The sequence below is a fragment of the Notamacropus eugenii genome, chromosome 5, assembly GCF_028372415.1.
Source record: "Notamacropus eugenii isolate mMacEug1 chromosome 5, mMacEug1.pri_v2, whole genome shotgun sequence".
Classification (NCBI taxonomy): Eukaryota; Metazoa; Chordata; class Mammalia; order Diprotodontia; family Macropodidae; genus Notamacropus; species Notamacropus eugenii.
The window spans coordinates 246473045-246500068 of NC_092876.1; the positions used below are offsets into that span (position 1 = coordinate 246473045).

General features: G+C 36.7%; 1 protein-coding gene across 6 annotated transcripts in view; it reads right to left on the reverse strand.

Moving 5' to 3' along the window:
• Nucleotides 1–1566: 1566 nt before the first annotated feature.
• The window catches only part of PDE1A (phosphodiesterase 1A), a 489884-nt gene continuing 464426 nt past the window's right edge, over nt 1567–27024 (reverse strand). For 4 of the 6 annotated variants that reach the window (XM_072612561.1, XM_072612562.1, XM_072612566.1 and 1 more), the window contains 2 exons: nt 24213–24461; nt 16660–19009 (listed from right to left, as the gene is read on the reverse strand). In XM_072612561.1, the coding sequence (XP_072468662.1) occupies nt 18630–19009; nt 24213–24461 (629 nt within the window). In that variant the 3' untranslated portion in view covers nt 16660–18629. Of the gene's footprint in view, nt 4578–7101; nt 7225–16659; nt 19010–24212; nt 24462–27024 lie in introns of those variants that run through there. The other 2 variants (XM_072612567.1, XM_072612565.1) reach the window with 2 other exon arrangements.

Consider the following 27024-nt stretch of genomic DNA (forward strand, 5'->3'; position numbering starts at 1 on the left):
GATATAAAACACATTTTCCTAAATTGGGACTTTGTCATAGACTGCTAGATATTTACTCTCCTTCCCTTCCTCCCTCCCTCCCTCTCTCTGTTTCTCTCTCTCTCTCTCTCTCTCTTTCTCTGTCTTCCATTCATTCATGTATTCATTCACTTTACTTTGTCTGTTTTGGTAGGCAAGTATCTGGGAAGGCCTTTTTTGGCCCTATATTACATCTAGAGCAAAGGGCCCCCTGATGACCTTGTTGCCACTGTACCTCTCTCGGGGCCACATTGTATCCTAGTCCTTGTCCTATGGGGTAATGGAGATGTCTCTTGCTTTTCCACATTGCCAAAGTCCCAGGCTACACTTCCTGGGGGAGAGGTGTAGAGGATTGTTGGTGCATGGACAGTTAGGTAGTGCAGTGGATAGAGCACCAGGCCTGAAACCAAGATGACCTGACTTCAAATCAAGCCTCAGATACTTACTAGCTGTGTGACCTTAGACAAGTCACTTAACCTCTGCCTACCACAGTTTCCTCATCTGTAAAACAGGGGTAATAATAACATCTACTTCCCATGGTTGTTGTGAAGATGAATTCAGATCCTGTTTGTAGGGTGATTATCACAGTGCTTGGAACATATTAGGTGCTATAAAAATGTTAGCCATTATTATTATCATGAGCTAGCATCTCTGGGGAATTTGAAACCTCGTCTCCTGAATGAATGTATTTTAGTGGAGAGGCCTGAATACTCTACCTTGATTGCAAAGAAGAAAAGTTCTGCCTCCTCCCAGCCCTACAGTTAAGGTCTTCCCTATCCAGACTCCCCCCTCCTCCCTCTCCGACCTGGCCTCCCCAGAAAGGGCATCAAGTCTTTGTCACCCACACCAGCCAGCTTTGAGGTGTCTTTCCACTACCCCCTGCCCCACATGTTTGGGGTCCAGAGGAAGTCTTTGAGTCATCTCCCCAGGGTTTTTCCCCCATTCTTTCTTGCTTGCCCCAAGTGCCAGAAATGCTAGCTAATGCTACAATTTGACCAATGTAGAGATCCCACCTGTGTGATTAAATACATATGTATTCTGCATGTATGTATATAAATATTTATGTATATTTATATTCACATACACATATACAGATGCAAAATATACAATCCATATTTTATATAACTGCTGGGTGTTGCTATAGAGGGTGGCTGACTGACAACCAAGATTCACACAGAGAATAAGTAGCAGAGGTTGAAACTTTAATTCATTGTTTAAAATTTTACTCCAGATAGAGCTACTTCCTGCTACCACTTCCACCCCCAACCCTGCACCCTCAATTATTTTGAATAACTATAAAATGAGGAGATTAGAATGGACGACTTCTAATAATTTTCACACATTCTAATACTTTTCTGAGTCTGTGGTTCTAAAACTTAACCAAAACCTAGGGGCATTTATCATTTTATATTCCTTACCTATGCTGATCATAATGCTTTAGAAAACATATATGTATGGACAGTTGGTTATTTCTTTCAGCCAGCTTCCCTTTCTAACTATGGTCCACAAAAAATTAAATTACATTGGACAACAAATGGTTCACAATGCTTCTCCTCAAATATGATTTATTTAGCAGTATTATAATAGGAAATATGGATAAGTACAGATAGTAAAAACACTATTGTAGTGGGTTACCATGATAAAATTTAAAATTATTAGCTAGATTGCAAAGCGCACTATTTTTACAGAAGAGCTCTATTAAACAGCAACTATTTGAGTCCAAGGTGCAACAGGATGGCACAGCCTGAATGATGTCTCCTCACAATAAGCTAAAGGGGCATGGGAATGGGGGCAGGTTTCTTTATGATCAGTAGGGAGAGGCACAGGGAATAGGTAGTTTTGCTCTTGGGGTAGACTTGGTTTTACTCCCATCCTTCACTGATGCATTCGTTCACTGTTCTGGGAGGATCCTAGATTGAATGGATCTCTTAAATTGTCTCAAGCAGCAATAGAAAAAAGATTTTTTTTTTAAATGTGCATCTAGTGGTCCAACAGAGATGACACAGGTGAGAAAAGTGGAATTACTCATCTATGGGACACTACCTCAGGACAGTCTCTCACAGAGAGACTCTACCTAGAAAGACAACATGGAAGCAGGGGCTGCTTATAATTTCATTCATATAGAGAACTCTTTGGAAAGGAAACTCCCTCTACTAATGAAGGTTGGCACTTTTTCTTCCACTAAAAGCTTTAGATAGTTGTCTAAAGAACTGAGAGGTTAAGTACCTAGGGTAACACACCAGAGATGGGACTTGAACCCAAATCTCCTTACCACAGAAGCCAGCTCTCTATCCATTAATGCCACACTGCTTTTCAGAAAGATAATATAAGTGGTCAGTTTTGGTTAAAGGCAAGACCAAGGAAATGATGAATTCTGTACTGATGTATTTGTTTGCTTTTTGGTAATAAAAGCCAGCAGTGCTTAAATTATTCATAAAGAAACAGAGTGGTCAAACACCCTATAATATTTCAGAATCAGTTTTTTCACTCTTCTTATTTTGACAGCATCTAAAGCTTTATTAAAAGGCCACTGAGAACAGCATTGCAAGTTAGGCTTTACAGACAGTTAAATTCTGTTTTAAATGAGTTTAGCGTGGACATAGTCTCTTTTTTACCTGATAAATAGTTAGCTTAAAACTAACACCAAGAATCAATCATAACATTTTTCTTCCTATACAGGAAAAATGACAGCAAGGAAAAGAAAAGGAAAAAAAAGAAAACTAGTACCAAAGGAAAGGCAATAAAGAAAAGAAAGACTTGGATTTTTTTTTTAATGATACAAAGTGGCCAGGATACACATAGAGAATTAATTTCTTCAATGCTATCAGTATAGATCAATCTTTACTCTTAAAATAAAAATATCAAGTGCATTTAGCATCTATGATACAATTTCCTTATACAGCTGTGCTGTGTCAAAGGCTGAGGCTACACAAAAACTAAAGGTTTCACTCACAAGACAAGGGAATGCACTTTGTATACTTCTTATGTAAATATATTTCATACATCAAAATTATGCATATGAGATATGCATATTGGATATGGCTTTACACATTAAAAGTGATCTAAGTTGTAGATGGCACAGTTCCTCAACCTTGATTTGCAAGCTTAGAGTTTTACTCATTTTTAAAAAAATATTGCTTAACATTGCACAAACCAGAAAGGAAGCAGGCCCAAAGACAGACAGAGCTCCTAAGTTTAATGTGACAATTGGCTCATTTCTTAATCTATGGTGATTCCGGTGATGTTTTCAACCAAACTTTGTGCTCTGCAAAACACATGGACCAGTCAAACCCATGGAATTCTTGTTCACCTCAAACTCTCAATGAATACTTCCAATGTGTGATCCATGCTAATCGTTCTATCACTTCTCAACAAAAACATTCTTCATCTTGGAGCAGCCTGGAAGGTCTTGTACATGCACACAGCATTACACCACTGAGAACAAACTGAGGGAGATGAATAAGAGACAACAAGACCGGAAGTTCTTCTCTTCTCTGATTAGTGCATTGGGGAAATATATATATGTATGTATGTGTATATACATGCATGTATATACATACATATCTGGGAGTCCACATGGGATATTTCAACCAGCATTTGTTGAATATACATTTTCTTTTTATATACATACATCTTTTATTTTTTGATTATCAATCATATTCAATATTTTTCTCTTCCCTGCTAGACCCAACACTCTAGCTGGTAAGTTCATGATTCAGTTCCAAAGTTTCCCGTTAGCAATGATTGTAAACTCCTCTTTGAGACTGTAAGTGTATGGAAGGTAGGGTCTGTGTTTGACTGATACTGACATCACCAAGCTCAATATCACATGCTCTTAAGATTTTGGTGATGATAACATAGACAATGATTATGCTGCGCTACAAGTTGACCAGTCAGTTTCAGAAAAAGGTTCCATTGACTTTATCAGAAGTTCTTAGTCATGATGAGGTCTCCACTACTTTGTAGACCCAATATAATTGTATATTCGTTGCCGACTTAAGTGTCTGATTTCAGTTTTAGAGTTTTCCAACTTTGTTCCCAAACAATGATAGAAATCTAATAAAGATGATCTAAGTGGTCTGCCATCCAAGACTGTAGAAATAATTTTTTTTCCCATGAGGTTTAAAAAAAGAAATTGCCAGCTGTAGCACTTTTCATAAAACAATACATCAGAGAATAGATGAATGAGTGAATGAATGAATGCATCTTATATTTATACACATTTCACAGTCAGCTAAGTTAGAATAGCTTTCAATAATGCAAATTTCAAAAGTAATCCAACTTTTGACTGAAAAGCTTTTTCTGGCTTGATTGAAGAAGGCCAAACAGTAGAGGAAACACAATGATGGTGATACGATGACCGTAACAATAATGAGAAAAAATTACTGAAACCTTGAGAATATTGAAATGGCCTGAGTTACCAGCTCAGGGTTCCATATTTTTAACATTATTTTCTTCCGTTATCATCCATTAAAAAGGGCAGGGTTGAAAAATATGCTTAGGGTAGTGCCTTCTGGCCATTTCAGGACTTAGGACATTAATGTGCTGTTCTGATTTTCCTGAAACAAAATTCAAATAAAAACCAGGGATCATAATTTCATCATTCCATAACTATCTCATTTCTAATTAAGCCAATATTCATTTTTCACAAACAGATTTAAATGTAAGACACCAGTAGCTTAGCCTTACAAATAGCCAAGTTCAAGAAAACTATGAGTAAAACTTCAACAATTTCTTTTAATAAGAGAGGACTGGATTTGCAGTGAAGATTTGATTTCCAGTTTTGGCTCTGTTGTTTGCTACTTTGGGAAGTTGTGAAAATTGGTTTGTTTTTTCTCAATCTATTTTTTCACTGGCAAAATTAGTGAGGTGAAGTATATAGGCTCTATGCTGCCTTCCACATCTGAATCCTGTGTCTTGTCAGAAGGAGAATAACAATAACATCTCCACTACTTCTTTCACAAAGTTGCTGTGGGACTCAAAGGAGAGAAAAACAAAAGTCGCAACCACAATGTAGCACACCACCACGATATGAGGCCATGGCCTGGGGTTGACACAGGGAGTAAGAATATCCCTATGACAGTTCTTTGACCTATTGTTGCCAGTTTTTCATGGGGGAGAGGGATAGCTTTTTAGAGATATACGGTTCTCAGGTGGATAGCTTGACAAGGACATTTCCATGTATACCTGAAACTATGGGTACAACTACTCATACCACAACCTTCTTTGAGAGAATTTTTCCGTGAACCTTGTGAACTGTTTACTTTAATTCAGTGCTTAGAATGGTGTCTATTATAAAGTAGGTGCTTAATAATGCAGGTGGCTAATCATATCATTCACCTATACCACAATTTACAGAACTTTGAGTACAGTGTGCCCCCAAAGTCTTAGTGCAGTTATAAGCTTTACTAACTTCAGAAGTATAAATGCTACAAAATTTTTAAAAGAAACATTTGAAAGGCTAATTATTTAAAAATGTAATTTAACTACCATTCTGTACTATACTTTGCTCTAGATTATTTTCAAACTTTGGAAATTAATATCAATGTTTCATCCACCTTTTGAGGGCACTCAAGCATGTATATACAACTGTTCCCTCTTCTTCCGTTTCTCATTAAAATCACAAGAGGATTTTATATATTTTTTGACACTAGCTTGCTTTTAGTGTCACTCAATGAAAAAAATATTCACACCTTTCCACTGAGCTAGAGAAAGAAGACAGGAGATAGAATTTCACATAGTTGAGGATTAATGCTTACATTTTAAAAGTTTTTTTAATTGACAAGGTAAGTCCATTTTGTGGAAGAAGGTAGATTTTTCTAAGTGTGTAATTTTATAGCAGTATGAAAAAGGATACTTTGTCTGATGGATGATAAAAAAAATGCTGGATTGAAAATCAGAAGACCTGGGGCCTAAATTTCCACTCAAACACTTCTGCCATGTGTGACCTTCAACAAGTCACTTCTGCTCTGGACCTATACTCAATTATCCATAAAATTAGGGACTCAGAATATATGAGTACTAACATCTTTTCCAGCTCTAAAATTCTATAATCCAGTAGTGAAAAATAGAAATACTTCTGAGCCAGAAGGTATAGAACCAAAACCAAGGATCTTTGGCCCCCATAGCATGTTTGAAGTTGGCTATTACTATTTTGAAGCACAGAAAATGGAAGACAACAATGTAACTGAATCAAAGGAACATGGAGATCGGAAGTATGAACTCAATGAGGGATTCCATTGAACACCTGGTCAGGTTGTGTAGCCTAAATATGTTCAAGGTGATCCTGAGGAATACAATAATTTGTCTACTCTACAAGCATTTTATGTGTACCTATTATCATGCTTCCTCCATTAGAATATATATATATATATATATATACATACATGTTTTTTCTTTCTTTGGATCTTTAGCATTTAGCACACGCATGGGCCTAGTGCGTAAGTAAGGGATTCATAACTGCTTTGATTGCTTGATCTGTGAAACTAGCTGCCTTTATCAGATTCAAGTCAAAAGACTTTACAGGACCCAGCTAAATTTCCTGATGAAAATTTTGCCAACCTAATACTACTTAAAGAAAGCCATGAAAGGAAGGATCCGTCCTGCCAAAACTTGATCATTTAGAAATGATCACTATATATGCAGGATGCCCCTATACATTAATTATAGTCTATGACATTGAGCTGGGGAGAAAAAGTCATAGCTCTTTATTTTAATTGGTAGTTATTGTTTCTATAGAGAGCATTTCCAAACTCTTGTTCCTCTGCTATTTTCTCATTCTGTCATTATGGTAACAACAGCAGTCCACAATATTTACTTTGATTTTCATTTAGATTCTAAAATTTTGACTATTGATGTCATGTATGAATAAAACTGCCAGTGACCCAGAAGAGTTATGCAGTTATGAATGTTCTTTCTTTCATAAGACTGTTAATAAAAGTTACATAAGAACCTTTAGGGGAAAGTATTCTAATAGAATATTCAAATAAAACAACTCATATAAATATCTTTATGATAAACTATATATATATATGTATATACTCTTTGGAAATTATGTTTCAAGACTATTAAAAATGGAATTACCTCTCATTTGTGATACATCAGAAGCCTTTAAGATGTCTCAAATCTACTGGTGGTGAATCACATCACATTTTCCTTCTGTGGTATTTATTACCTCTTCTGAGTTCTTACAAAGATCAGACTCACCTGAAGGAAAAAGAGACAAATTATTGGGAAGACTAAGTAAGTATGTTAGGAGGCAGCTATCAAATTTGGCAGACTGCATATTATGCTTACTGGACGTTGTAGTATATTTCTCCAAAATCATCAGACGTTTAATTTTCATTGACTAAACTAAAGCTTAAAAAGTTATAGCAATTTTATAATACTTCAAAAGCTACAAAAAAATGAACTATGACCACAAAGAGGAAAAAGACAAATTTAAGCACATATTGAATTTCACAGACAGATTCTGGTTTCAGTCCCTTTTCTGTAGGGAAAAAAATGTTAAATCTGAAGAGACATAGGCAAATCTCAGGATTACTTCTCCTTCCCCATATTCCATTGCAATTCCTGTGGACAAATGAATTTAAGAGATCAAATTATGTTTAAGGACTAGTATATCTGGCTATACAAAATTGAGTGGAATTTATAAGCATTAAACTCATGTAATTTTTCAAGGCCATAAAAATTTTTTAACAAATCTTAAAGAAGATCTGTGACCTAAAAAAGACGATACAGATCCACGACAAATGGGGACATCTAGATTTATGAATAAAGAAAAAGGAAGAGAAACAGAATAACAAAGAACAAATTGTGACAAAAAAAATCTCAGAACTATATTATTTATATCTCCCATACTCTGTTTTCTAATCCAGAGTTTTTGATTTGAAAAGAATTAGCCAATGAAAACCCACTGCCTGTGAAATAAGATGACTTAGGAATGGATGATGATTCTGCTATTTAATATCAGAATGACCTTGGGTCAGTTAACCTACATGGGCCTCGGTTTTCTCGGCTATAAAACAAGAAGTTTGAATGGGATGGCTTCTGAGTTGCCTTCTCGTCCCAAACCTAGGAATGATCTTATGTCAATGTGTATAATGAGGAAATCAGAGATGCCAAGAATTTTTTTCCATGGTAAGAGAAATTAAGACACAAATGATAGGAGATAAACGTCAGATAAAGTACCGTCAAGGAATAGTACATATTACTGGGCTTAGGAAAGACAGAAAGAAATCTATTATAAAGTTTGTGAAAACAAGACCAGCAAATTTCTGTTCTTTTCAAACAGACTTTCAGAGATGGGAGAGGGAATGTCAGTGGACTGTCTGTTGGCTCCCCTCACTATCCCTGTGACTTTCTAGACCAAAAATAATCCCCTGGCCATCATTCTCCTAAATGTGTTGTCTTCTCCTAGCAGAATGTAATCTTCAGGGCAAGGACTGTCTTCCTTTTTTCTATTTGTTTCTTTCAGCCTCAACATAGTACCTAGCACATAATAAGTGCTTATTAAATATTTTCATTCAAGAAAATTAGTTTTAAAAGCAAGAACTTGAGGAATAGTATTGTTGATGCTCTGTTCATCTTTATTTCTTTCTTCACAAATTCAGCTTGAGATTTGTGTGGCACCATAGGGTTAGGACGATGAAAAGTAAATAGACATTCATTTAAAAAAATTATTAAAGCCTTTTAGGACCAGAATTAAATAGAAGTCAATTTATATCTATTTCCCTATCTATTTTTATATTTCAATCTATGTATGAATATGTAAAACAAAAGAAATATGTAGATATACATACATGTCTGTGTCTAAATTAATAATATACCCTGCTTCTGGCTATATTACTGAAAGGTTTCAGGCTTATATTACACAACAGTAGTTTCAAACTACTGAAGTAGTTTATGAACCTCCATCATTCACATTCTTAAAGTAAAACAAAAATTGAAAATTAAATAAGGTTTATGATTGATCAAACAGAGGATCACTTACTGATAACTTGGATAACTGATAACTCTGTCTGGCCAAGAACAAGCAACTTTACTTGGTGCACACCGTCTGCAGCTGTGGATCAAGCATGTGAGCTGCTGGTCCCACCATTGAGGCATCACTGGATATTACCACTAAAAGGGGTAGATGTCTGTTTGTCCTAGGCCCTATACTATTACATGGCAGACTTGTATAAAAGGTAGGGAAGAGTGAAAACATATTCTTCTGCAGTTACAAAAGCTATTCTCCTCATGGTCCTACTCTCTGATCATTTCTATCCCTCTGGAAATTTGAAGTCTAATTCTGGCTCTAACCCCCTAAAGAATGGGCCCTTTCCCTTATATAGCCTGGAACCAGGCCGCTAAGCTACTTCCTACAGTCTCTTTGACATGCATCCTCAATTTCTTTCCTCCCTTTACAGCTCTTCTGTATACATTTTTTCCTATTTAAAAAAAAAACACTGTTTGGGAATAGAGACTATCTCGCTTGCTTGGATTTGTTTGCCCTATACTTTAACATAAACCTCTGTACATAGTCAGTGCTTAATAAATGCTTACTATCGATCTATCTATCTATCTGTCTGTCTGTCTGTCTGTGTCTGTCTATCATCATCATTATCTATCTGTCTATCTATCTATCTATCTATCATCTATCTATCTATCTATCTATCTATCTGTCTGTCTGTCTATCTGTCTACCTACCTATCATCATCTGTCATCTATTTCTTGGGGCATTTGTCTCCCAGCATGGGAGATTGAGAAGAATAATGAATTGGAGTCAGGGGACCTAGGTTAACATCTTGCCTATCCCACTTACTAGCTAGACGACACTGATAAAATTACTTCATCTCTACTATACAAAACTATTTTTCTCTATTTTTTTCTCTGAAGAATTTTGGAATTGACTGTGTGATATAGAAGACACTGGCACAGGATGGCCCATCCTGGCATGCCTGTGTCAAAGAAGGTGTTGTACTCTATGAGCAAAGCAGAACTGTAGTAGCTCCAAAGTTCACAAATATAGACTTACCTCCCTCCCAAATAGGTATATTTGTGCCTGAACTGTGGGAGAGCCTGTTTAACCGGAGTTGGACACATTGTACCTTGACCTCAACATAGTGATGTCATTTGAGTCCTGTATTAGAAGGAAGGACAACAACCAACCAACCAACAAAGCTATTAGGAGGACCAAATGAGATAATGGATGTAATGCCTCTTTGAAATTGCTATGTAAATATTAGCAATTAGTCTCTAATGGCATACAGATGGTCCAAAGCAGTGATAGCAGAAGGCACTCTGTCTAAAATATCATCAAATATTCATTAGGAAAAAAAGGATCATGATCCTTTAGGGATTGTTATTTTAATGATAATCACATGTATATACACATAAATACATACACATAGTTATGTATACATATGTCCTTATTTAGAAAAGTATATGAGTACTTTCCAATCTATACCTATGTGTATATAGAAGTGTATATATTCTCATTTGTGTATGATGACATATTGATGAGATTTTAATTCAATTTATACCACATAGTATAGGGTAGATTGTTTTGTTGGTACTATTGTTTTTCAGAAGGGCACTCTGTATTACTGCTTCAGATTCATTGATGGGCCACTTTAATTTACAGGTCTTTTTCTATAGATGGTGTATCTGACTAGACTTTTCCTATCAATTCCCTCATTTCTACTTTCAAACTTTTCTTTCTGGATTCACTCTTTCACAGAGTCCATCAAATTAGGCAATTTCCACTATTACTTCTGTACTGAAAATGTCCCAATCAGGAGCTCAAGTCTTGATAAAGCCCTATTTCTAACTCCTTGCTTAACATTTCTATCAGATGTACAACCGTAGACTAGAACTCAGCATATATAAAATCATAATTTCCCCTTGTAACAACAAGGACCCTGGCATGCATAGGAGGACCTGCTGTACAGGTTCTTAGATATGCTTTTCTAAAAGAAAGCAACTTTGGCCAGGTCAACAATCACTTTAATCAAATACATATAACATTCACTTATTTCAGGGGAAATGTCAGCTCCCTGAACTTCAGAAAAAATACAAACAGAAAAACAAAGACCAACAGACAGGGTTTCCAATTGTCTGACCAAAAGCAATACATACATAGTTACCAGAGAGAAAAGCATCAACATCTGGGTTTTCAAGGAGGGTAGAATGTGTGAGGGAGGGGTGTAGATGCTCTTTAGTGACTACCCAGAGTCTCCTCTGGCCAAATAAACATTTACAATGATTAAGCCCCAAAGTAAAACCTCACTTCAGAGTATTTATATGCTTTTCAGAGAAAGAGGGTATGGTCCTCTGACCCAGTGCCTCAAGAGAAATTAACAAAAGGTTTTGAAGCCTAGTAATGGGCAGGGAAGATCTTTAACTCTTCTCTCCCCCCCCCCATTAACCTTGCATTAACATTACACTCCCCCATTTCAAACTCCACTTTTTTCAATATGGCCTCAGACACTTGCTAGCCATGTGACTCTGGGCAAGTCACTTAACCCTGTTTGCCTCAGTTCCCTTATGTATAAAATGAGTTGGAGAAGGAGGTGGCAAACTATTCTAGTATCTCTTGTCAAGAAAACCCCAAATGGGATCATTAAGAGTTGGACGTGACAGAAATGACTGAACAACAAATGTACCAGGAACTATTAGGTGCAAGAGATACAAAGAAAGAATTGAAAAAGTCCTTGACCTCAATAGGCTTTCTTTGTAGCAGAAGAAATGACCTATACACATATAAGCAGACACGAAATATATACAAAGTAGGTACAAGATAATTTTACAGCAGAAGGGAGAGGGATTAGCTATTGGAAGAATCAGGGAAGGTTTTATATAGGAGGTGGCATCAGACCTGAGCTTTGAAGGAAGCTGGGAATTCTAAGAGGCACAGGTGAAGAGGAAATTCATTCCAGATATAAGTGACAGCTTATGAAGAGGCACAGAGAAGGAAAATTGAATACTATGCATAAGGAAGAACAAGGCTGGTTTGGCTGAAATGTAGACAGCAGTAAAGAAAATATGTACAGTAAACCTAAAAAGATAGTTTAGAGTCATGTTGCAAAGTACTTTTAATATCAAACTAGAGTTTGTGTTTGATCCTAGAGGAAACAGGGAGCTACTAGAATTTATTAAGTAGAAGAGTGATGGTCAAAGTCATATCTTCAGAACATCACTTTGGCAATTATATAGGAAATAAATTGTAGAGAGGAGAGATGAAACAAGGAGAAAAATTAGGAGACTCTTGCAGTAATTTGGGACAGCACCAGATCTGACGTCAGGAAGATCTAAGTTCAAAAATTTAGTTTTGAACACTGATTAGCTGTGTAACCCCAGGGAAGATGTTTAACTCTGTTTCCTTCAGTTTTTTCATCTCTAAAATGAGCTGGAGAAGGAAAAGGCAAACCATTTCAGCATCTTTGCCAAGAAAACCCCAAATGGAATCATGAAGAGTCAGACACAACTAAAAAAAATGACAGAATAATAAATTATAGTAATCTAGGCAAGAGGTGATGAGAACCTGAATTATGATAGAAGCCACAGGTCATGACCATGTGAGTAGAATGAAGGGGACAGATATGAGAGGTGTCAGGAAGATAGTTCCAATAAGAACTGGCAGCTCAATGGATATGTAGGGTGAAAGTGAATGAGGAGCTGAACATGACTCTAAGGTTATGAGGCTGGGTAAATGGAAGGGTGGTGGAAACTTTTATGCAGAACTAAGGGAACTCAGAAGAGAATGATAATGAGTTATGTTAACAGAATCAATTAAAGAAAATGGGGATGTTTAGCCTTAGGAAGAGAAGACTGAGGTCAATCATGAGGGCTGACTTCAAATATCTAAAGTCTGTCATGTGGAGGGACTAGCAGTCAAGAAGCATTTCTTAAGGTTTTAAGTTTCAGGCACTGTGCTAAGCTCTAAGGATACAAAGAAAGACAAAATCAGAGTTCCTGAGATTACATTCTAATGTGGGGGATTAGACATTTATTTTCACTCCAGAGGACAAAATCAGATACAAAGAGTGGAAGCTGTAAACTGGCAAATATAAATTTGATATCAGGAAAACAACAAAACCTCCCAACAATTAGACTTATCTATAAGAATGGGCTGCCTCAGAAAGTAGAGAGTCCCCTTTTTCAACTCTAAGATTAGAAGCCAAATATGACCTAACAGTTTGGTCATCTATTTCAACTTGTCCTTTACCAGTGTACTACATTATGACCCAGCTGACAAATCATTATCTGCCTTCTTCTTGAAAAACTCTTCTGAGGGGCAATCATGTGCCTCCCATAGCTGCCGTTTCCACTTATGGAGAGCTCTACTTTTTAGCAAGTATTTCCATAAAGCAAGTATAAAGTTGACTCTTTATAACAACCTCTCTTTGTTCCTAATACTGTGCTCTTTGGCCAAGAGGACTAACTGAATTGCACTTCTGAATGACAAGTCTGCAAATACCTGAACATAGTTATCATGTTCATCCAAGGCTTTAATTCTCAAGGCTAAACAACTCCAGTTCCTTTGACCAATTCCTTTATGGCATGATTCCAAGCCTTTCTCCATCCGGGTTGTCCTTCTCTGAATGTCTTCCAGTTTTTGTTTTTCCGTTCTAATATGGGATGCTCAGGACTGAACACATTTCAGATGTGGTCATCCCAGGGCAAAGTACAGTAAGATTGTGTCTTGTACACTATATATCACTTCAGATTCTTAAAGTCACATCTGCTTTCCTGGCTACATGTTTAATGAACATGGAACTTGAAGTCCACTAAAAAATCCAAGTGTTTTTCAGAATAGTTTTTAGCTAGACATCTCTACCCCATCTTATAATTATGGAGTTGATTTTTGGAAACTTACTGTAAGACATTATTACATCTATCTCTATTATAACGTATCTTGTTTTATTAAACCCAACAGAGTCTTATGAGATATTTTGTATCTTGACTCTGTAATCCAATGAATTTGCTACACCTTTCAGCTTTTTGTGTCATATGAAATTGATGAACATACCACCTATGCATTTATCTAAATTATTCGTAAAAAAGTACAGAAGCAGAAACCAAGCACAGATAGATACTTGGGGGTACTTTTCTGTAGCTTAGTTTCCTAAAATGACTTAAGTGAGTAAGGACTTTGGGCCTGATAATTGTATCAGTTCTTAATCTACCTATTATTTATTGTGTATCTTTTTATGTTGTCCACAAAATGATAAGAATGATGATGTTCAATATTTGCTAAGATCTAGATAAATAATGACCATTCCATTCCCCTGACTCACCAGAGTACCCTGACAAGTCAAAAAACAAAGTGAGTCTGATCTGCTCTTGGGAAATATATGCTGGCTCTCTGTGATCACTACACTTCCTATTTTAGATGACTATAATTGGTCATTCACCAATGTGTCTTGGAATTTTACCAAGAATCTAATTTAAACACCTTGCTCTATACTTTTCAGAATCCACTCTTCCCTCTTTTTTGCTTATTGACTAAGAACAAGGCCACAGGGCCTCCCACCCCATTCCAACTGAATTGCACAAAATATCCCTTGTTGTGAAATTGTGAAATTGCTAAGAGTTGACTGCCATGTGCCTTCAGTGAAGATACTGAAAAACTTACATACTATACTGCACAAAAACTGGTGTGTAGTTTAATTAGTCTTCTTGTTAACTAACTTTAAAAGCACCCTTCGGCACCATTAAGAGCTGAATTTTAGAAAGAAATATTGGCCCTTGCTCTGGGAACATTTTAACAAATGGCCCAAATACTGACTTAATTACTGTAATTGTCTTTTGGTACAGTATTTGCAAATCTGATTATGTTTGTGATCAAAATGAACAGAAAATAAGGAAAAGAAACAGAGTATGTGGTCCTTGAGAAATAATTTGGGTTTTTCATAGTTTAAATTCATGATCTCATGGTTTTGGGAGCTCCTAATGGAGAAACTCATTCCACTGATGCGAATGGGCACTGCAAAAAACAAAGACAAAGTTGAAACAGTCCCCACACCCTAAAGCAGCTGACTGACATTGTGCTGTTTGGAGTAGGAACTCTGCTGGCCTGCACTCATAATATACTCCTCTACTTTATGAATGAGAGAAGTCTCCAATCCTTTCTTTCATTGACAACATGGTTTAGCAGCATGATCAAATGGAAAGAGCTCTAGCTGGAGTCAGAGGAAATGAGTTCAAATCTCACCTCTACTGCTTGCTGCTTATGTGACCTTGTATAAATTATGAATTTCCATGAACTCCAGTTACCTTATCTATAAAATCTAGATGTTGGACTGGGTGGATTTCAAGGCTCCTTTTAGCTCTAGTTCTCACCTCTCTGGGCAGTCCAAACCACTTTGGGTTCATTCTAATTGTCAAGAAGTTCTTCTTCATAGAAAATTTCAATTTAGCTTTTTCCAACTTCTCATTGCTCCTAGTTACACCCTTTGGGCTGGGCAGAATCAATCTAAATCTTTTCCGGAACAACCATTCAAATACTTGAATAGAGCTATGATGACCTCCTCCAAGCATATTCCTCTCTGGACTAAACATTGTCAATTCCTTTAACTGATCTTGGACTTGTACTCCCTAACTTACCCTCCTCTAAACTCTGAAATATACCCTACTTTCCCCTAAGGCAGTCCAACTATGGTTAATGATCTCTTTGATCTTAAAACAGTTTGCATTTCTATTGTACTTTAAGGTTTATTAAAAAAAAAAAAACATTTTCCTCAAATTCCTCTTATGGAGGTACTACAAATATAATGCTCTCCATTTCATAGAGATACAGATGAAAATGTGACTCTGCATGGTATAGGAGATAGAGGCCTCTAAACCAGGAAGGCCTAGGGTCAAGTCCTGCTTCTGACACTGACCTGTTATATGACCCTGGGTGCTGTAGGCAAGTTTCTAAGATTTAAAGTTACAAAGAAGGTACTGATCTGCATTGGTAGACTATGATTTCCTCTTGTGGGCATTACCTTGAAAATATGGGCTCAATCTCTATCCCTGTCCCCTATATATGAGGAGACAGAAACATAGAGAGCATAAGAGTTCAGAAGCTTCAGAGAGGGTTGAGTGACTTGATAGTTACAAAGCTAGTAGGGGAAAGACAATTTGGACCCATGTCTTGTGACTTCAAGTTCAGTCCTTTCCCCTTAAGCCAGATATAGAGCCATGATTAACCAGAATGCTAAAGAATGAAATGCTTTTGTCAACTGAATTTTCTGATTCTTTCATGGTAAAACTGAACACTTGTTTCCACAGTTTAAAAAGTCTTTGTATTGATCTACTGACCCATGGAAATCATATTTAACATAGGGTTTTCATTACATATGTTTATCTTGCCTGGACTAGGGTTCATCATTATCATAGCAAAAGTCTTCCAGTCCTGTTTTGATAAATAATAAATGTATGAGAAACTGACCTTATAAGCTCATAGATTTATAACTGAAAGTTACCTTATAGATGACCCTAACTTTCTTATTTGGAAGATAAGGAACTGATGGCCAATGGAGTGAAATAACTACACATGGTCATACAGGAACGAAATGGTACAGCTGGGTTCTGAACTCAAGTCCTTTCCATACATACTCACCCCAGGGATTGTGCTTTAAAAATAATAATAAATCTCTGATATCAGCCAGCTTATGTTGTATCATTTATTTTTCTTTTCAAAGGCAAGACAAAAAAATAATACATTTAAGGTTTTTATTGTATAATGATTTAATTTAAAATTCTGTTGTTCAGTTGTGGCAGTTGGATCTTAACAATCCAATTTGGGGTTTTCTTGGCAAAGATAATGGAGGGGTTTGCCATTTCCTTCTCCATCTCATTTTACAGATGAGGAAACTGAGACAAACAGGGCTAAGTGACTTGTCCAAGGTCACACAGTTAATAAATGTCTGATTTGAACTCAGGTCTTCCTGACTCCAGGGACAGTGTTCTATCCATTGTGCCACCTAGCTTCCTGAATTTAAAATATCTCAAAATAAATAATGGATTTATATACAATATAAAGGGAATTATGGTAAATCTTGGATATAGTGATAATATTTTTCCTCTCTCATCCCTATTCAACTAAATGAGAATAGAGTAACTGTCAATTTCATTATAATTTGCTCAGTTTAAAAAATATACAAACCACTACAAGGTAGCGGACTTGCCACAGATCACTGAGTAAACTGCTTTTCCCCTCCAGATTAAAGTTAACATCTGCTTTCAGGCTTTGCCATTTTACTAATTCACTCACAATTTCTAAGCTTTGGCAACATTTACTAGAAAATCTTTCTAAGGGTGCTACCTTATCTAGTGCCATTTCTTCATGGATTTTAGGGCTTGGTCAGCTCGCTGCTTCTAGGTGGGGGTGGAATATTAAAAGTTTCAGTTGGTTTGTCTATCTAAAATAGCAGGGAAAAAGAAGATGGAAGAAAAATACTGAGGAAATGAGAAGGCAGGGGAATTCAGTAAGTCCAAGGCATCATCCTTCATTAGGAATCAATCCAAACAAGGGGGAAGGGAAGAACAGTTGTACAAAGTAATGAGAAAGGATCACATTAGGAATGCTGGCCTAGTATCCAAGCTAATCTAGGATCTGGGAAACATCAAAAATTCACAAAGGCTTTAATGGATAGTGTGAGATGGACAAGGAGCAGGATGGTACTCTGATTACTCAAGGACCATCTCTTACTCAAGTTTGTCTCACCAAAAAGAATTTATGAATATCAACATGTATCAGCACTGATATCTAACTAAAGGAATAGCAAGGAGCATTTTCAGGAAAACAAATCTTGTAATAAAATTCATGTAATGCAGAGTAAATAGTAAAAGGGAAAAAAAAGGCTGCAGAAGAAAAATAAAATAAAAAATACCAACATGGTTTCTCTTTGTTTCAGTCAGGACCTGTGATTTTTATCAAGGAAAAGAACCTCCCATGTGGAAATTCCCTCCATCAATGAAGATTGACAACTCGTTTGTGATTTGTAGTTTTTGACAGTTGATAAAGCACTGAACAGTTAAGGTACTTATCCACAGGCCATATTATTAGTGGGTGTCAGAATCATCAGTAGAACCTAGGTCTTCCTGGATGCCATACTGACCCTTTATCTACTAAATCACACCACCATTCTGCTAAGGTTATTATTTTCCAAGTTGAATTACTCTGGGAAAATCTGGCAGAAGTAGATAATAGATATGTATTATCTATACAGCCATTCTTTATTATCTGAGGAGTCACCTCTAATTTATTCACTTACTACATTTGATATTTATTTTTTGAGGGAGGAATTGTATATTTTCAACATAATTGCAAATCACACTCAATGAAATATACATAAATTAAGAGCTCCCTCTACTATTGGAGACAATTCCACTAACATCTTACTGTGGAAATATCTTCGGCTTCTGAAAATGATGTGCCAAAGGAATTCCAGTTTGTATCGGCTATTAATAGAGTAATACACCTCATAATGGAAGAAGAACTTATTTAACATTCTTGGTATCTCATATATTACTAATATCAAAAGAGAATTTTGTGTTGAATTATTTTTATTTGAAGAGATTTCCATTTTCTGAAGTTTCAGTGTTTCTTTTCTATTCGGCATCTTTCTACTTTCCTTCTAATTGGCTAGTTTGTATAAACCCATTCCCACAAGATATGAGACAGCCAAGAATATAGCTCCCCACTGAGCTAGTCCATTACTCAGAAAGAAGGATCCTGTTGAGCTATTAGAATTCAGTGGTTTCCTACGCTGCATTTTTTTCCTTGCCCGAATGACAATTTTTTTATCTGCATCAGACTTAGTGCTTGACTTCCAAGGAGACTCACTACCAGAAGGCCTATGACAAATTTGTCTGAGGGTAGATCTAGAACGTGATGTTCTTGAGAAATGTTGGTCATCAATTTCCTGAGAATTTTCACCAGCTGTTTCTGCCCTGCATGACAGGACCTTTACCTCTGGATGAACGAACATATGCCCTTGATGAATGTTCAAAATTTCTGTGGAGAGGGAACAAAATATGGAAATTAAATATATACTAGAAAATTAAGATTTATGTCATGTCTTTCTTGCTTTGATTTTTAATAAGGGTCCAAAGTCATGGAGTAATTTTTTTCCTCCTTCGTGACCAAGGCATGAAAGATAGACAACACATCCAGACAACCAAGCAGCTATACACAAATATACATGTATGTGACCCAAAACTTTTACTAAAATCCTACTTCAGTGTGTCATCATGGCATGGAGGTGGTCTTGGATGCTCGAAGATTATTCCAGAAGAGTGCAAGCCCTGTCAGGTTGTTCTTAAGTCAAAAAGGCTTTAAGTATGGGGGATGAATTGTGGTGTAAGTTGTAAAGTAAACAACTCCCTAGCAGAAGGTTGGTCAAGAGGTGATAAATGTCTATAGCCATAGCAACTCAGGAAGGGGCTATTATCTGTGCCATGGAGGGATTACCCACAAAGTATGGAACTTTTGAAGCATGGAGGTAATAAAAACTAAAGGTAAGCATGGTATTAAAAACGAAGGTCTTATATCCTCTACACTCGAATCCCTTGTCCTGGGCAAGGTGGTTATACCTTACCAAGCCCCAGTAAGACTTGACTTCCTCTCACCATTTGTTGTCTTCTCCCCCAACTCATGTGCTGCTGAGCAAAGCTAAAGAACATCACATAACCTTGATGACTAGGTCCACTAAATATTTATATTATATTAATAATAGTAATAATGGATAGCACTTATGTAATATTTTAAAGTTTGCAAAACACTTTACACATATCTCATTTGAGTCTCACAACAACTCTGTCAGGTAAATGCCAATATTGTCCCCATTTTACAGATGAGGAAACTGATGCAAATAGCAGTTAAGTGACTTGTTTAAGGTCACATGGCTAACAAATGTTTGAGACTGATTATGAACCTGGAATTCATGACTCCATGTCCTACATTCTGCCCACTTCACCATGTGGCTAACTGCTTTTCTATTGGGTCCTCTTTTCCATATTCAAATAACAAAGGAATCTTTTTGACCTCATTTCTTGCTTACCACTATGGTTATTCCCAACCTTGCCTAACGCTGACCCATCTTTCTTCGTACTTAACCAAGAAGATCGAGGTCATGTGTCAGAAACTTCCTTTTCTTCCTCTTCCTCATCTCATGCCTCTCAGATATCTTTCTTCATTATTTCTTCCTTAGTTCCTGGCCCATAAAGAGGCAAATCCTTCTAGCTTCACCCTGGACCCCACTATCTGTCAATCAATAAACACTTATTAAGAACTTGCTACATGTCAGGCACTGTGCTAAATTCTAGAGATACAAAGAACAAAAGACAATCTTTGCAGGATAAATTGGAAATAATCAACAGAAGGAAAGGACTAGATTTAAAGGAAGATCAGGGAAGGATTCCTATAGAAGGTGGGATGTTAGCTGGGACTTGAAGGAAGCTAAGGAAGCCAGGAAGCAGAGCTGAGGAGGGAGAGCCTTCAAGGAATGGAGGACAGCCAGCAAAATGCCAAGAATCCAGAGTTGAGAGTGTCTTGTTCCAGGGACAGGAAGGAGACCAGTACTGTGTGAGGAGTACATGGGTAGTATAATTGGTGAGGAGACAAGGGACAAAGGGGCCAAGAATTAAATAGATTTTACCTAGAGATAATAGGGAGCCACTGGAGTTTATTGAGTAGGGTGGGAGGACATGGTCATAGCTGCTTTATAGGAAGATCATTTGACAGTAGAATGGAGGATGGACTGGAATAGAGAGAAACTTGTGGTAGAGAGAGACCAACCAGGAGGCTAATTCAGTATTCTAAGCATGAGGTGATAAGGACCTGCATCAGGATGGTGGTACTGTCAGAGGAAAGAAGGAGCTTTATTTGAGAGATGTTTCAAAGGTTAAATCTATAGGCCTTCCTAACAGATTGGATATAGGTTGAGGGGTGAGAGAGTGAGAAGTTGAGGAAGATAATTTGGTTGCAAGAATGGGTTCCTGAAAGGATGGTGGTACCCTCAAAAGGAATAGGGAAGTTGGGAATATGAGAAATGATGAGAAAGAGTTCAGTTCTGGACATCATACACCATGTTTCCTATAACAGATTTTCCCTTCGGTCACCTTCATTCTCACTAATCTTGGGTCTCTCCCTATCTACTAGCTTCCTCCGTATTGTTTTATAAATATGGCAATTTCTCCTGTACTTTTAAAAAATGTACTTGATCCATCTATCATCAATAGCTTTCATCCTATATATCTCCTCCCTTGAGAAAGTAATCTACAATCAATGCCTCTACATTCTCTCCTCTTAACTCAGTTCTGGTTTCTATGCCTTACTATGTGCCAGGCACTGTTCTAAGTGCTGGGAATAAAAAGAAAGGCAAAAAATCATTGTCCTCTGCAGTCTGGTTTCTGACCTCATCATTCAACTGAAACTGCTCTCTCCAAAGGTTCCTAATTACCCTATCTAATAGTCTTTTCTTGATCCTCATATTTGTTGACCTTTCTGCAACTTCTGACATTATTAATTACCCCCTTCTGCTAGATCCTCTGTACTCCCCACATTTTCATGATACTGCTCTCTCCTGGTTCTCCTTTTACAATGTCCAACGATACTTTCTCAGTCTCCTTTGCTGGAGCTTCCTCCATACCATGCCCACTAACCTTCAATGTGCCCCAAGGCTCTGTCTTGGGCCCTCTTCTCTTCTCCCTCTATATACTATCTTGATTGATGTTCTTATCAGTTTTCGGGGATTCACTGACCATCTCTATGCAGATGTCTAGGCAGCTAGGTGGTACAGCAGAATAAATGCTGGGCCTGGAGTTAGGAATATGTGAGTTTAAGTCTACCCTCTAGACAGTGACCTGGACAAGTCACTTAATCTCTGGCCGCCTCAGTGTCTTCATTTGTAAAATGGAAATAATAACAGAGCTACCTCCCAGGGTTGTTTTTAAAATTAAAAGAAATAATATTTATAAAGCATTTTGCAAACTTTAAACAAACCAACCAAAGAAGTACTATTATTGGTATTATTACATTTACAGATAATTTCAGATCAGTCTATCCAGTTTTAATCTCTCTTTTGACATCTAATCTCACATCCTATTGTTCACCTCAAAATGGATGTCCTACAAAATCTCAACCTCCACAAGCCTAAAGCAGAATTCATTATCTTTTTCCTCAAACCAGTCCCTTTCCTGAACTTCCTTGTTACTGTCCAAGGCATCACACCGTCCCAATGGCTTTGGCACATAATCCCAAAGTCTTCCTTGACTCTTTACTCATCCTCAACTCACATATCTGATATGTTGCCAAATCCTATCTTCTCAACATCTCTTATGTATGCCCTCCTCTCTCTATTACTGCAGTAGCCTTATGGTTGGTCTTCCTGTCTCATCTCTCTGGACTTTAGTCCATCCTCCAGTCTGTTGCAAAAGCGATCTCCCTAAAACATAGGTCTGTCTATACCATCTCTGTACTCAATAAACTCTAGTAACTCCCCTTACCTCCAAGCAACTAAAATGAAAATCCCATTTGACTTGTAAAGTCCTTTGCAATTCATTCCCTTCCCACCTTTCCAGTATTGCTGTACTTTGTTCCCCTCCTTGTATTCTACAGTCCAGCACCACTGGCCTTCTTGCTGTACCTCAGATATGATATTACATCTTCTGACTCTGTACATTTTCACTGGCTGTTCTCCACCCCTGAAATTCTTTTCTTCCTCATCTCTGCCTCCTGGTTGCCTTGATGTCTTAGCTCAAATTCTACTTCCTGCTAGAGGTCTTTCCCTTTCTATCTTCTATCCTCCTTCCATTAGTTCCCACTATACTACATGTGTATGTGTGTATATATGGGCATATATACACAAATATATGTATATATCTTCATACAAATAGATGTATTTGTATGTACATAATTTGTGTATTGTCTTCTCCATTAGAATGTGAGTATGGACCATGTTTTTTTGCCTTTCTTTTTATTACCAGCACTTAAAACAGTGCCTAGCACATAGTAAGGCTCAGTAAATATTTTTTGGTTTTATTTTTTTTTTTTACTGAGAAAATGATTTATTTACAATAAAACCATCCTGTTGATTCACAATATTAAGGAATTTGCTATCTTACTGAATACATTCAGGACAAATACCTAATACAAAAAAGAGCCATTATAATCTACTTGAAATTGCACCTATAAAAATATGCTTCTTTCCTAGTTAGTATAGAAGGATAACTTTTTATATTCTTCCTTCTTAAAAAAGTTAACTTCAAAAATGAGTCATGTGTATAGAAGGAAATTGAATTCTATAGAAATCCCATGTTTTCTCTATATTCTCTAATTCTCTAAATTATATATGAATTGTTGGATCATACATATTCTACATAATAGATATTATTTTACATAGTATAATACATTTATATCTGTTATATATTCACATACATTCTGACCTGTATAGAGAGTTTCTGTACTGGAAAGACTGGAAGATAAAGGTCATAACATATGGCTCATGGTTGCCAGGAAAAACTCTGTTTATATTTTTTTAGAATAAGGATTCTAATCCTGGAATGTGTGAACATGTTTCAAAAAATATCTTGATAGCTGTATCTCAATATAATTGATTTCTTTTATAATCTTATATGTTTCATTTCATATATTAATTTTTTTTCTATGAAAGGGACCATAGAATCCACCAGACTGCCAAAGGGTTCTGTGACACAGGAAAAAAAAAGGTTAAGAATCCTTTTCCAGAATGTCCATTTTCTATCTTTTCTTTAATCTCCAGAAAAAAAAAATAATCCAAATTCCTCTACAATCTTTTCTAGTAATGCATTCTTCTATTTCATAGCTGTAACAGGATGAGAACCCTAACAACCCACCCCTACTTTCTAAAATGTAAAGCAGATTTACAATGAAATGTCTTCAATCTGCCAAGAGCTATTTGAATGTCATTTAAGTTTTACTGTAGTGCGGTGGGGACTGAATGATCTACATTCTTTCCAATAGCAGCTGGTGATCTGCTTAAATACAAAGTAATATCAGCTACACCAAAATGAAATCAAAAGACACAGGAAACTTACTTCACTCCTAAAGCTATAGAGAATCATTGATTTTTTTTTTAAATAGCTTTTTAGGGGAAGGAAAGTTTATTTCTAGATATGCAAAACTTATCTTTTCATGAGAAACTAGATTAATGGGATTAGTCTTAAAGTCTAAAAGTTACCCTCATACTGTGAAGTATCCATATTTTCAGGTTCTCCTGGTTGAGTAGAATCTAAGGAAGAACGCTTATAAGTAAAACATCTGATGTCACTCTCTCTAGGTACAAACAAAGTAGAAATAGATGTGTGTGATGGATCAGTGCCTCCTCTGCTAATCATGCAGATCAAATTGGTTTTCCCTCCTGCATCATATGCCTGTTTTTTAAAAAATGGTCTTCTTTCCTGAGGTTCCTTTTCATACTTTAATAAATCTGTTGAAAAGGAATGAAATGTATAAGTGTTATATATATAAAGCTGTATTTGTAGCTATTTGTTAAAATTGATATTGTAGAAGTTACTTCAGTCAAAAAAAAATTCATCTGTAGCAGGGGTCTTTAGTCATGGACCTCTTTGGCAGTCTGGGGACTGCCTGGACTCCTTCTCAGGAAAATGGCACTCAATACATAAGTAATATACAAAGGAATACAAAGGAAACCAATTACATTGAAACAAAGATGTAATTCTTTCCTCAGCCCAGTTCATTAACCCCCTGAAATCTACCCATAGACCTCAAGTTAATAACCCCATTCTACAGGTGATATTAACATTTTTACATAAAGTAATGAGTACACAAGGTTGGTTATGTCAAAATAATCAATTTTATGTATCTAGTTACCATATTACAATGAACTTCATATCAAGTCGACATAAAAAAAATGAAGATATTTTCCTCTTTAGCCTTTATTCCCACACCCTGGAAATCTCTCTTAAAGAGGGGGAAATCTCTGAAAGAAATCCTTTAAAAATCTTCAAGCAATGACAATCTATTTTAAAGTCTTTTCTTATGATATATACATATATGGATCAGGTATCATATACATCATAAAAAAAACTAAAAATAGTTGATCAATAAAAATTTTAATTTTATTCACAACGTAATTCTTTTAAACGTAAATTGAAATATGTTACTTTATGCATGTGGCCATTTCAAATTAATAACAATGAAACTAAAAAGTAAGAAAATCATGGATCTATGAGTGATATTCTTCCTACTGGATCTAAAACAAGGACAATTATTCAAAACCTAAGCAATTGAAAGCCAATTTACTAGAGAAATGAGGACAGTGTGTGTGTGTATATGTGTGTGTGTGTGTGTTTATACAAAAGGTCATCAAAATAACAATTAATAAACACATGGTCAGTCGTGTCTATATCAGTCTCCCCACTCTTTGTCCAATCTCTAGCCTTCTCATTCTAGTCTTTAGAATCTGCCTTATTGCTAGCCTATCTTCAAGGCTGAATTATCTTCCACAATCACCTTCCTAATTATGTTATTCCATCTAAAAATATTTTTATTGTTATTTATTCTTGTACACAGGGAACCATTCCTTGTAACAAAAGCTAGTGTTCTAGTTAGAGTTCTAGAGTTAGAGCAAATGGGTTCAAATACTGCCTCTGTCTCATTTCTAGGCCTTAAACCAATCAAACTTTCTGTGCTTCAGTTTCCTTAACTGGAAAGTAAGGGGGTTGGACATAGTAGTAAACACCTATAATCTCTACTTAGGGGGAGGCTGAGTTGGTGGACTGCTTGAACTTGGGAATTCTGAGCTGCAGTAGATCAAGACAACGGGTGTGTACCCAAAGCCTGGCAGCAATATGGTAATCTCCTAGGAGTAGGGTACCACCAGTTTCCCTAGAAAGGGGTGAACTGGCCCAGGTTAGAGGAGGAAGCCCAAGCTTCAGCGCTGACCAGTAGTAGTACTGGACTCATATGTTAAAATTGTTCTGGCCCCTTGAATATTCCCCTCCCTCGCCCTTCGCTCTTTCCCTGCTTCTAGTCAGTATGATAAATATATAAGTAGCCAAGATAAAGGGGCAACGGGGGAAATAAGATTGCAAAGTAGAACCTAGGAGTTATATACAAATTGTATCACATATTAATATCTGGTACTATGTGCTAAATCAGTGGAAGCCATCTAGGTGCTGCTGTCAGGGCTTTTTGGTCCTATGCTATGTAAATCCCAGACAAATTCCAGATCCCCCATAGTAAAGACCAGTAAATTTGAGATGACGTGGACATGTAAACTTTGAAGTTTTACTGACAACTCTGAAATGATCTGGATATGTTAATGAGTTAACCTCAGACTTCTAATGGCACAGTGGATAGAGTTCAGCCCAGGACTCAGAAAGTTGTTCTTGTTTCAGAATCCCACTCTTCATGACTGTGGACCATAGCACATGGAGTTTTCTTGGCAAAGACACTGTAGAGATTTGCCATTTCCTTCTCCAGTGGATTAAGACAAACAGAGGTTAAGTGACTTGTCTAGCTAGTAAGTATCAGGCTGCATTTGAACTGAAGCCTTTTTGATTCCAGGTCCACTGCTATATCCACTGAGCCATCTAGCCCCTTATGGAGTCTCTTTCACAGGTTTTCAAATCTAGCCTCAGACACTTACCAGCTGGGGAAGTCACTTAAATCTCTATCTGCCTCAGCTTCCACTGTAAAATGTTAATAATAAACACCTCTCTCCCAGGGTTGTGAGGATCAAATGAGGTTATAACTGTAAAGTGCTTAGCACAGAACTGGCACACACTAATTACTGTATAAATATTAGCTAAAAAAGATGTAGAGGTACAGGAGAATGACATGGGATTTATAGTTGTCAGGGGGGAGAGGAGGGGCCTCCTTCCCTCCCAATTAATTACTGAAGGTCCAAACAGGGGATTAAATCAATAAAGGGATTAAATCAATTCCTTAATTACTCTTCATGGATCTACTCCTTTGACCCTTAGATAAAGACCATGGACTGACTCCAATCAGAAAATGACTGGTGA